The sequence below is a fragment of the Callithrix jacchus genome, chromosome 7 (genome assembly GCF_049354715.1).
Source record: "Callithrix jacchus isolate 240 chromosome 7, calJac240_pri, whole genome shotgun sequence".
In the NCBI taxonomy this organism is placed as follows: domain Eukaryota; kingdom Metazoa; phylum Chordata; class Mammalia; order Primates; family Cebidae; genus Callithrix; species Callithrix jacchus.
Window position 1 is genome coordinate 157,548,218 of NC_133508.1, and position 12,458 is coordinate 157,560,675.

Below are 12,458 nucleotides of genomic sequence, written 5' to 3' on the forward strand. Positions count from 1 at the left end.
TTAAATAAATACAAATCAAAACCACATTAAGATACCATCTCATGCCAGATAGAATGGCGATCATTAAAAAATCTGGAGACAACAGATGCTGGAGAGGATGTGGAGAAATAGGAACACTTTTACACTGTTGGTGGGAGTGTAAATTAGTTCAACCATTGTGGAAGACGGTGTGGCGATTCCTCAAGGACCTAGAAATAGAAATTCCATTTGACCCAGCAATCCCATTACTGGGTATATACCCAAAGGATTATAAATCATTCTATCATAAAGATACATGTATATGTATGTTCACTGCGGCACTGTTTACAATAGCAAAGACCTGGAATCAACCCAAATGCCCATGGATGATAGACTGGACAGAGAAAAAATGTGGCACATATACACCATGAAGTACTATGCAGCCATAAAAATGAGTTAGTGTCCTTTGTAGAAACGTGGATGAATGTAGAAACCATCATTCTCAGCAAACTGACACAAGAACAGAAAACCAAACACCACGTGTTTTCACTCATAGGTGGGTGATGAACAACGAGAACAATTGGGCACAGGGAAGGGAACAAGACTCACAGGGCTAGGTAGGGGGTGGAGAGGAGGGGAGGGGAGGGGAGGGACAGTGGAGGGGGGAGGATGGGGAGGAATAACACCGGGAGAAATGCCTGATGTAGGTGACGGGGGTGGGGGTGATGGAGACAGCAAATCACCATGGCATGTATGTACCTATGTAACAATCCTGCAGGATGCAGGATGTGCACATGTGCCCCGGAGCCCAAATACAATAAAAAAAAAAAGTTAACCATCCTGGAAAAAAAAAGTGGGTGGAGAGGGGTCAGTGGCAAATCCATTCATTCTTGGTGGTATGTCCAAAATATACATTATTATATCATATTCTCAGATTTTCTGTATGTTTAACATAGGTTTAATTTTTTAATAAATTAAGTTTTGTCGGGGGAAAGCATGCAAACTAATAAAACCAGTCTGCAGGCTGGACCAAGGCCTAATACTTCTGATTTTCCACTTTTGCTCCCAGTCTAGTGGGGGAGATAAAATATTGGACATGTTAGGTGCTGTGCTCAGTAGATGTGAAGAGTGCCATAAGAAAGGAAAGTACTTTTGGAGGATTGATCCTCACAGGGGATTCATGGGGTCCTTGCATTTGGGAAGGGATGACCTCACCCACAGCCTTGGCAGTAGCCGTAATGACATTCTGGAGAGCCTCGTGACCGTCAGCCACAGTTTCCCAGAGGGGCCATCCACAGTCTTCTGGATGGCAGTGATGGCGTGGACTGTGGTTATGAGTCCTTCCACGACACCAAAGTTGTCATAGGTGATCTTGGACAGGGGTGCTAAGCAGTTGGTGGTACAGGAGACATTGCTGATGATCTTGAAGCTGTTGTCATACTTCTCACAGCTCACATCCATCAGGAACCTGGAGGCGTTAGCAGAGAGGGCAGAGATAATAACCCTCTGGCTCCCCTCTGAGACAGAGCCCCAGCCTCCTCCATTGTAGTGAAGACACGGATGGACTCCACAAGGTACTCAGTACCAGCATTGCCCCATTTGACTTTGGAAGGATCGAGCCCCTGGAAGATAGTGATGGGACAAGCTTCCCATTCTCAGCTTTGACGGTGCCATGGAATTCGCCATGGGTGGAATCATACTGGAAAACGTAGGCCATGTAGTTGAGGTCAATGACAGGGTCATTGATGGTGACGATATCCGCTTGACCAGAGATAAAAGTAGCCCTGGTGACCAGGCAGTCAATATGACCAAATACATTGACTCAGGCTTTCGCCTTCACTGTGGTTTCTCAAGGATGTGGCTGGAACAGAACAGGACAATGTGGCTGCCCATGGAACAGGAAGAGAAGAGAGCTAGCTACACCATAATATTTACCACATGGTTATCAGATGGAGAAATTCTTCACACTCTGAGGCCAATAGGGTGTGACTTAGATGGGCATCGTTTTACATAGCATGCTGAAATTCCCTGAGCATGTAGGCAATTCAATTGTCTCAGTATCACTTGTTTAAGAGACTTATCATTTTCCTTAATTGAATTTACTTTTGTCAAAATAAATGGGCCATATGAATTTAGACAATTAACTCATACATAAGCAGCAATTCTCTCAATATGGATTATAGGCCTAAATGTAAGGGCAAAATTATATACATCTTAGGAGAAAGCATAGATTAACATATTCATAATCCTGAATTAGGCAAAACCCCAACTTTTCCTGGTAAAAGGAAAAACATTTGAAAATAAAACAGGATCAAAAATACAAATGTTTGCATCTTAAAAGACATCAATATGAAAATGAAAAGATAAGCCACAGACTAAGAAAAAAATTTTTCAAATCATGTATTTGATAAAGACTTGCTTCTAGAATATAAAGTGTACTTACAATTAAACAACAAAAAGGTAAATAACCCAATTTTAAAATGGGCAAAATATTTGAGTAACCATTTCACCAAAAAAGTGTAGGAATGGCCGATAAAGCACATGAGAAGATGGTCAGCATCATCAGTCAGCAGGGAAATGCAGATCAAAATTACAGTGTGACGCCACTTCTTCCCCACTACGATGCTACAATAAAAAAGACGATAACAACTAGAGGAAGTGAAAACACAACAATGTGAACAAGTTGAAATACTCATGCATTGTTGATGAGACATGCAGCCTCCGTGGAAAACAGTTCGGCAGTTTCTTAAAATAGCAAAGTTACATTTACCATGTGATCTAGCAGTTTCACTTCTACCCGTCTACTGCAAAGAAATAAAAATGAACGTCTGCACGACATGTGAATGTGAATATTCCTAACAGCCTTATCCATAGTAGTCAAAAAAGGGGAAACACACTGAATATCAATTGATGAATGAATAAACTAATGGGAGCCATTCACACAATTTAATAGAATGTGGCACCTAAAAGGAATGAAATATTGATATGTGCTACCACATACATGAGCCACAAAAATGTATTAAGCTAAGTGAAAAACGGTGGATACAAAAGACCACATATTGTATGATTCCATGTATATGGTGTCCAGAAAAATCAAATCTGTGTAGTCGGAAAGTTAATTAGTGGCGGCCTAGAGCTGGGGGCTTGGGAATAAGGGGTGGCAGCTGGTGGGCATGAGGGATTCCTTAGAAAAGAGAGAAGTGTTTCAAAACAGAATTGTGATGACGGGCACACAAGTCTAAAATTTTAATAAACATAATTGAACTGTGCCTTAAAACAGGTGAATGTTACGATATGTCCATTATACCTCAGTAAAACTGTTTAAAAATAAAAGAAAATTGGTTCACTTCAGTCTTGCCCTTTATTTCTTACTTCCCTATGGAAAATGAGATATTTATTGGCTAAAGGAAGCTTAAATTTACTGGTTCCACTCAGAGACTCCAAGAGAGACACTGGTTGAAGTCTATTAGCCTCCAGAGCTCTCAAGCATTGCTGGAATGAGTTACCCTGTCCTGAAGGAGATGGGGAATATCTAACGTGCACTCCAGCATCTGCTACAGCAGGCAAAGGCATGTGATGCACCTGCGTGGTCTCAGCAAGACCCAGCACTTGTAGCTAGTTCTGAGAGCTTCAGAGAACAAGCTGCTACATCTTGAAGCACAGGGCCAACCTCTTCTAGGCAAGTGGGTTTGAAGTGTTGCTAGTCAGGTCCCAAGTAGTAGTTGAATGTCTGCAACACGGGAGGAGGGCAAGACCCACCGTGGGGTTTCAAACCAAATCATCTGTAGAGTGTTACTTCCAACAACTGCAGAAAGCATTCTTTTCAAGTGTTTACGGCATTTTCACCAACATAGACCATACGCTGCACCATATAACAAGTCTCAGTATATATCCAAAATCAAAATCATACGGAGTACCTGCTCTGGCCACAATAGTATTTAATTGGAAATTCATAGCGATAAGAGATCTAGAAAATCCCAATCCTAGAAAACAAGCAACATACGCTAAATAATACTTTGGTCATAGCCAAACTCACAAGAAAAAATTCAAAACATCATTAAGTGAATGAGGATAACCCAGTGCATCAAAATGTTGGATACAGCTACCATAGTGCTTAGAGAGAAATTACAACCTTAAATGCCTATAGCGGAAATGAGCAAAGGACGAAAGGCAATTATCTATGCTTTTATTGTAAGAACCCTGATAAAAAAATCCAAAGTTAATAAATGTAATCCAATCATGAAAATAATGAAAATCATAAAATATAAAAACGAACACACAATAGAGAAAATAAATAGTTATGTTTTCTGTACACCATGCGCAAAACTAAATTTTAGAGTGATTTTATATGTAAACATATATCTAGAACACAGACATCTTAGAGGAATAAATTGGGAAATGCAGGAAATTGAAATAGAAAACGGGAATTCTGAGGGAATAAAAATCAGAAAGTAGTTGCCTATGAGGTAGGTTGGGGGAAGGGCAGGGAATTAACAGGAAACGGAGTGAAGGAAATGGTCTAGATCTTCTTTTGGATGGAATGTAAATGGGCATATATAACCGTCAAGGTTCATTGACACTGAACGGTTAAGATCTGGGCATTGTAATACATGTAAATTACATCTTGATCTTTTTTAAAGAGGAGTGTGTTTTGGGGAGCTTATGGTAGTGATATTAGGAAAATTGTCAGGCAAACGTCACAGAAGCATTCACAGCATATTCAGTTCAGGAATCTGTTCAGAATGGTTTTGCACTCACAACTATGGGATAAATTCAAACATCTGTGATACGAGTCATTGGTGCAAACAACTGCAAATCCCCACCCTTGCGGTACAGGTCACATCTTTACGCGGTTATCACCAGATAGCTTCCCTTCAATGACACGCTTCTTCTAGGAATCCAAAGTTCTCCAAGGGAAAATTGCAATTGAGGTTTTGGATATATTGGGTAGGAAAGAAGTCATCCCTCATAAATCTCACTGATTGGAGCTGTCACCATTGCAAATTTCTAAACTTTGTGAGACAGCAGTGACCTTTCAAATGACATTCTGAGAGAGGAGATGACGGGCTTACGTGGGTTTCCCTCCATACAGGACAAAATTCACATTTCACTTGAAGATTTCTCCCAGTCTATTTAAGTTCACAGGTTTGGACCCCAGAGAGCCGATATCAACTGACCGGTGTCCTGCTAAGTCTAAACCCAAGACTCTTTATCACATTGCAGCCTTAAGGTTGAATTTCTCTTCCTGTTTCTGGGAAGAATTAGAGATAAAACCTAAAGGCCACTATTCTTCTGAGAAAAGGGATCCTGGAGAAGCAGAGAGCAATGAGTTTGTGGCGGGAGTTCATGGTGACACTGGCTGAGCCGGAAACCACAGTACACAAAGCTCCAGTCTTGCCTCAGGGGATGAGGCGACCAGCACCCTGACTACTCTGTCCAGCTATTAATAATCTAACTAATGGTTAGAGATTTTTTATTTTCTTTCAGCTACTTCTAGCAGTGGTGGGGATGTGGAATTTTTGCAAAAAAATTGGGTGGAAGAAAAAAGGCATTTGTGTGAGTGTAGAAACAGCTGACCTTCTTTTTTAGCCCTCTTCAGCGTCACCCTAGAATAAGATCTCCCTGGCATCTTCTGTTTCTTTCTTTCTCTCTCTTTCTTTCTTTCTTTTTCTTCTTTCTCTTTCTTTTTTTTTTTTTTTTTTTTGACAAAATTCTCTTGAAAAGTTTATTAACATAAGTAACAATAAATCATTCAACTTTTCGGTCTTCAGGAAGTTTTTAAGGATTAAATATCAGAAGTCCTCATGTAAACAAATCAGATATGAGAAAAGCCCTTATGATGAACTTTTCAAATAAATTTTTAAAATATCTTTTTTCTTAAGATGACAATAGTATTAACACGATAGAGAGCTGAGGTGGGGTTTTCTAGATGAGAAGATAAAGGGGACCTGGAGGCTGAGGTGGCTGCCTCTCAAGTTCCAGGCAGGGCCGGAATCCAGTCTCTGGACACCCCGTCCAGTATCCTTCACACTGTCCCATTTTATACGATTTCCTTTCTGATGACTTTGGATGTGGAATTGGCTTTCACTTGGCTACGACTTTCCATAACTTGTTAGACAAAGTCCACGTCCCCACACCCAGGCAGAGTTTAAGATGGACCACACACCCATGACCCAAGTTTACTTACTGGAAAATTCCTCCCTCGACTCCGGTCTGAAGGTCTTGTCCAAGGCCCTGATCTCCTTCAGCTCCTTCTCCTCCACCAACAGGCGGACGACCCTCCGACCCACAAATCACTCTACCAAATAACCGTCTGCTGTTTATTGCCCTGGTACAGTTTTGTGCCGAGTCTTTACCCAAAAATAAAATGAATGCAGCCCCTTTCCTCTCCCCGGTATCTTTGTCTTTCCTCACGGTAACCTTTACAGCTTTGCCCTTGGTGGAAAATGTCCGGTCCGAGTCACGGTTTGCCAGGGAAAAAGGCGAGGTGGACACATACACTGCGCTCTACTTGGAGCCAGGCCCCCACTCGTTTCCGTAGGAGGCGCGGGCCCGGGAGGGCAGGGGTGTGCGAGCCCTCGGCTCAGCTGGGGCTCAACCCCGACTCTTCGTGGCCACTGGCAGCGGCCTTGGCGTCACGAGTCCTGGGAGGGGTCCAGCGCGGAAACCAGACGGTAGCAGCCGCTGGGCCTCTTCCCGCTTGTTGGAGATTCCGGCCCCGAAGGCCGCGTCTTCTGTTTCCACGCAAGTGTTTCCTGCTACCTTGGATTTTCCACGATGGGCTGGAGCTGCCTTGTGACAGGAGCAGGAGGGTTTCTGGGTCGGAGGATCGTCCGCCTGTTGGTGGAGGAGAAGGAGCTGAAGGAGATCAGGGCCTTGGACAAGACCTTCAGACCGGAGTCGAGGGAGGAATTTTCCAGTAAGTAAACTTGGCTCATGGGTGTGTGGTCCATCTTCAACTCTGCCTGGGTGTGGGGACGTGGACTTTGTCTAACAAGTTATGGAAAGTCGTAGCCAAGTGAAAGCCAATTCCACATCCAAAGTCATCAGAAAGGAAATCGTATAAAATGGGACAGTGTGAAGGATACTGGACGGGGTGTCCAGAGACTGGATTCTGGCCCTGCCCGGAACTTGCGAGGCAGCCACCTCAGCCTCCAGGTTCCTTTTTCTTCTCATCTAGAAAATCCCACCTCAGTTCTCTTTCTTGTCTGTAAGTCTTTTACATTCTGAAGCTTTTTGCCTTGGCAATTGCTTTGCAACACTCGCAAAGGACACCCTTGCCCTGGAGCCCTCACCAGTGGGTCCTGTCTCTCTAGACTGCCTCAGGCTTTCTTTTGTTTGGAAGCCTCCTTCGCATTTTTAATGAAGACAAAATAAAAGGAAGCAAAGGTAAAAATGAGCACGTCACTGTGTGTGTGGTTTGTGTGTGTGGGTATTAGAGAGAGAGAAAATGAAGAGAGAGAATGAGAAAGAGAATGAATGAGAAAGAGGAAGAGGATGAGAGAGAGAGCATCAGTGAGAGGGAGGGCACGTGTACAAGTGCACAGCACAGAGCAGAGACAGTAAGAGGCAGCGTGAGGCTGGACACGCCTCCTTTAGGGTTCTCATATATGGCTTTCTTTTAACCACCACTCAATACTCCAAAGAAATTGACGGCAATAACTCCATGAAGAAGGAAGAAAATGGGTCACATCCAACTGGACAATGAATACATCAAGGTCTAGAAACGGAAAGCGACTTGCCCAGGCCGTCTGATTAACACGCAGCAGAGCTCAGACCAGAGCTTCTTCCAGAGGCTGCATCGCTTGGCCCCGGGGCTGACGCTTGGCAAAGTGGGTCTTCAGTCTCTCCCTTTACCTCCCTGGGTGCCCCAAACTGATACCCTGTCCACCTCCCCAACCCAGGAAATTGGGGAGACTGTGTGTCTACATGGGGGCTCTGGCTGCCCAAAGGGTCCTGACCTGCCCACAGAGAAGTCCCCCTTGACAACATTCAGGGACCACACCCAACAATGTACTCCCCATTCACTCTTCTCTAACTTCTTGAAATGTCTGATTTCCCCCACCTTCTGTTTTAATGGTGTCTTTGATAAACAAATATTAACATGCCACCAATATTAAATGCTTGCAATCTTTATCTCTCAACAGTATTTATACTCTGACGCCTGATACCAGAAAAAAGAAATGCTCAGCCTACGGGAACAGTTCTCCCACGGTGAAAATTCACAAAGTATAACGAATGGAAAAGGGCCTGTATGAAGATAAAAACAGGGAATCTTGGCAGTGTTCTTTCTGTGTGAAGCACTAACAATTTTGCATGCGTCCACTAATTTGATCCTCAAAACAACCCTGCGAGATTGGTTTTTTATTATCCTTTCTTACAGTTGAGGAGACAGAGAGAGGTCGATTAACTTGTTCAACGTTCCACTTAAAATGTGCTCAAGCTGGATTTGAACATACGCAGTCTAGCACGACATCTGTGCCCTCAAGTAGTGAGTAGTCAGTCTAGCAGCTTTGGGAAGGAGGGAGCTGTGGCTCCATCAAGAAAGTCCCCTTTCCTGGTCGCTCTAGATCCCTGGGAACTCACGGGGGAAGAGTCATCTTCTACTTGTTTTGACTTACTCCGCTTTGAAATTGCCATTCCTTTCAGCCAGTCTGTCTGAAGTTGGCAGCAAAGGAGAAGCAGAAGAAGGGAGCAGGAAGGGCAGAGGTGGAAATACAACCAGAGAAAAATTCACTCTCCGGCTGTTACCACCTCCTCCCCAGCAGCCTCTTCCTTAACTCCTCTCACTGCAGTCCCTTCTTGGAGTTGCCTGACTATGGGAAGGGGCTGGGAGTAGGTAAAACGTGGCAGAGGCATCAGGAGAGCAAATGGTCCTGCCTGTACCCCAGGAAGGGATTTCTCCAGTCTTGATTTTTTCACTCTTACAGTTCTTTGTCCTTTGCTGCCAATTTCAGTAACACTGGCTTATTCTTAATCTTTCTCAGAAAAGTTGATTCTAAATAGCTAGTCCTGCACCTGGGGCACAGACTACAAAGCTTGCAGTGGGCGAGCAGGTTTGAGCCTTCACGAGAAGCCTGACCTTGGATCTGTCCTTCAAGTCTCTGAGCCTCAGTTCCCTCATCGATACAGTGGGACTCAGAATGTCTACCTCCCGAGATGGCTGTGAAAGGAAATAAGCCAGCTGTGAGCCGCATGCAGATTATAAAGCATGAATGAGTGCAGAGTATTTATCTGGGCTCCATGTGGCACGGTGTTCACGGCGTGGGCTAACTCCAGGTGACCGCTTTACTGGCAGCCTCAGTTTCTGTGGGTTTCAGAGGAGCCTGAAGGTATCGGCGCTGTACCCTCTGCCCTTGGCTAGATGCTAGACAGCTGGATGTTGGTTCACTGGTGGCTGACTCATTTTCAGCATTGCTGTCTGCTTTTGATGATATCTGACAAGTTTTTCAATGAAATTCATGATTGAAGCCCATCCGCAATTCCTAAGTAAGGGCCCCACTCTCCTCCCAGTTGTCCAAACAGGAAACTGTAGGGGTGATTTTGTCTTCTTTTCCTCTCAGACCAGATCCATTAGGTACCAGGACCTTAAAGATAGAGTCTGAAACCCAAGCTGGTGTATCCCTCCCCGCTCCGCTTCCGTGGCTGGACCTGGCTCCAGTCCTCATCTAAACTTTGGCACCGACATTCTGATTAATCTCTTGATCACCTTGCTTTCTCATATCCCCTGTACCTGTCCATTTTATATCCTCATGCCAAGATTAGCTTCCTATACCACAATTCTGCTTCTGTTTCTCTCTCTCTCTCTCTTTTTTTTATTTTTTGAGGAAGTGTCTTGCTCTGCCTCCCAGGCTGGGAAGCTCACTGCCACCTTCACCTCTTGGGCTCCATCCATCCTCCATCCATCCTTCATCCATCCTCCATCCATCCTTCTGCCTCAGCCTCTGGAGTAGCAAAGACTATAGGCACACGCCACCACGCTGGCTAGTTTTTGTATTTTTAGTGGAGATGGGGTTTTACCAGGTTGTCCAGGCTGGTCTCAAACTATCCACCCACCTTGGCCTCCCAAAGTTTCAAAAATTACTTATATTTTCAGTACAAAAAGAAAGGCATGAGCCACCACTCCCAGCCTGTTTCTCTTTTTATTCCAAATATCAATAAGCGTTTTTCTTTGACATGACCCTGGAGACCCAGATTCATGATTCCATACATGATTCCTCATTGCTTACAAAATTAAATTCAATTTTTTTCCTTTTATACCCAACTCCCCACAGCCACCCTACTCGCCTTAGGAAATCTGGTGAATCTCTCGTGACTCTAGCACTGCTTATATTCCAGGCACACCTGCCAGCTCATTGCTTAAATTACTTTTCTGAAATAAGGTAGAAACAGATGTTGCCTCTTTCCTGGTAAATCGCTACACATGCTGATTCCTGTGCCTTTGTTTGCTTGTTCCCTCCATGGAATATACACCCTCTATTCTTTTTTTTTTTTGAGACGGAGTTTTGCTCTTGTTACCCAGGCTGGAGTGCAATGGCACGATCTCGGCTCACCGCAACCTCCGCCTCCCGGGTTCAGGCAATTCTCCTGCCTCAGCCTCCTGAGTAGCTGGGATTACAGGCACGCACCACCATGCCCAGCTAATTTTTTGTATTTTGAGTAGAGATGGGGTTTCACCATGTTGACCATGATGGTCTCGATCTCTTGACCTCATGATCCACCCACCTCGGCCTCCCAAAATTCTGGGATTACAGGCATGAGCCACTGCACCCGCCAGTACACCTTTCATTCTAACACCCCACTCTAACCATCCTTGAATACCTACATGACGTCACGTTTGTCAGAAAACTTCCCAGCCAGATCTGGAAATCCTTCCATTGACCTGACCGGTGTTCACACAGAGCTCCAGAGCAAGACCAAGCTGACGATGCTGGAGGGAGACATTCTGGATGAGCCATTCCTGAAGAGAGCCTGCCAGGACGTCACGGTTGTCATCCACACGGCCTCTATCATTGATGTCTTGGGTGCCATTCACAGAGAATCCATCATGAACGTCAACGTGAAAGGTACCGTAGCCTGGGAAGGGGATAAAATACTGTGGGAAGGCGTGAGAATTAAGGATCAGAAAGAAGGACAAGGAAGGGAAGAGAATTCCCTCCGCTGACACCTGCTGAGCTCTGAGCCAAGTGCCTTTGCTGATTACTACCAACTGGGAGAGCTCAAAGCCGCTATTTTCAGTTTTTTAGATGAGAAAACTAGGGCTGAGCAATGACAAGTAACTTGTCCAAGGCCCCACAGGTAAGGAAGTAAGAGAGTCAGACTTTAAACTCACCCCTGTGTGACTCCAAAGGCTGTGGAAGCTCTTTCTACTGCAGCTCCAATCAAAAGTCAATAATATCTGACTTCAGACACTTGATATCCAGCCACCCCTCGGCTCCCTGGGCCAGAATCAGACCTTCCAGGTGCCGCTACAGTCATCATTTTGAACCTGCTGTGCAGGCTGATGAGAACATTCAGAGCCCTCCTGCCCATCTGAAAGATGAAGTCCTCCCGGGAGAGCTGGCACAGCTGGTTCACAGAGGTCTGTCAGGACAGAGTCACCCAGCACACGCCTTCCCACAGTATTTTCTGAACAGTAAGAGTTTCCCAGGACACAGAATAGGATCTCTCCAGCTCACCACAGGGCCTGCATTACAGAGCCGTTTCCAGCCAGGCACCCAAAGTGAACCTCACTGCACCCTCGTCCCTTAAATGCTTGGTGGTCTTCCCGAATTGTGGCTTTCCGACAACCTTAAATTCAGACACATTTCATTAAGGAATCTTCTCATGCAGTCTCATCCTCTGATTCCCAGAGCTCAGTCTCTTCAGCACAGCAGCACCCCAACCCCAGCCTGGCCCTCTGTATTCAGGCTACTCAAACTCCTTTTCTAAAGCAACTAATTGCTTTTAGGTCTCCAGCACTATCTCAAGAAAACAAAAACAAACAAACAAACAAACAAAACCCCTTTCTGGTTTCTACCTGCCCATACCCTCTAAGTATCCCTTTAGTGCAAGGAGGATGCTAAGAGTAACCGGTTTTTTCATTTGAATTCCTGCTCTCCGCAGCTCCCCACAACAGGGGACATGGAGTGACAGGGGAAGTGCCAGAGGCATCTGTTTCCTAAAACCATCATCACTCCCAGGCTTGGAAAATACCTCACAATCTTGGTCAATTCCCCCTTGAAGATAAGCTAACTGCAAATTTTTTCCCTCATTAGATTAACTTTTGAAAACGTGAGGCTGCCTTGATTCCAGTTGGAGCCTTCCTTTATTCCTGAGGTACTGGGTTGCCTTCCTGCTGGAAGTAGTGAGCTTCCTGCTCAGCCCAATTTACACCTATGGACCCCCCTTCAACCGTCACACAGTGACGCTGTCAAATAGCACGTTCACCTTCTCTTACAAGAAGGCTCAGCGAGATCTGGCATATAAGCCGCTCTACAGCTGGGAGGAAGCCAGGCAGA

At 44.9% G+C, this 12,458-nt stretch overlaps 1 protein-coding gene and 1 pseudogene across 1 annotated transcript in view; one reads left to right on the top strand and one right to left on the bottom strand.

Moving 5' to 3' along the window:
* Positions 1–981: 981 nt before the first annotated feature.
* Positions 982–1,919, bottom strand: LOC118143111 (glyceraldehyde-3-phosphate dehydrogenase pseudogene; annotated as a pseudogene).
* A 4,353-nt stretch (positions 1,920–6,272) lies between these two features.
* Positions 6,273–12,458, top strand: part of LOC100389654 (3 beta-hydroxysteroid dehydrogenase/Delta 5-->4-isomerase type 1) — a 78,105-nt gene continuing 71,919 nt past the window's right edge. The window contains exon 1 of the mRNA XM_078332874.1: positions 6,273–6,877. Within this exon, the coding sequence (XP_078189000.1) occupies positions 6,736–6,877 (142 nt within the window). The 5' untranslated portion in view covers positions 6,273–6,735. The remainder of the gene's footprint in view (positions 6,878–12,458) is intronic.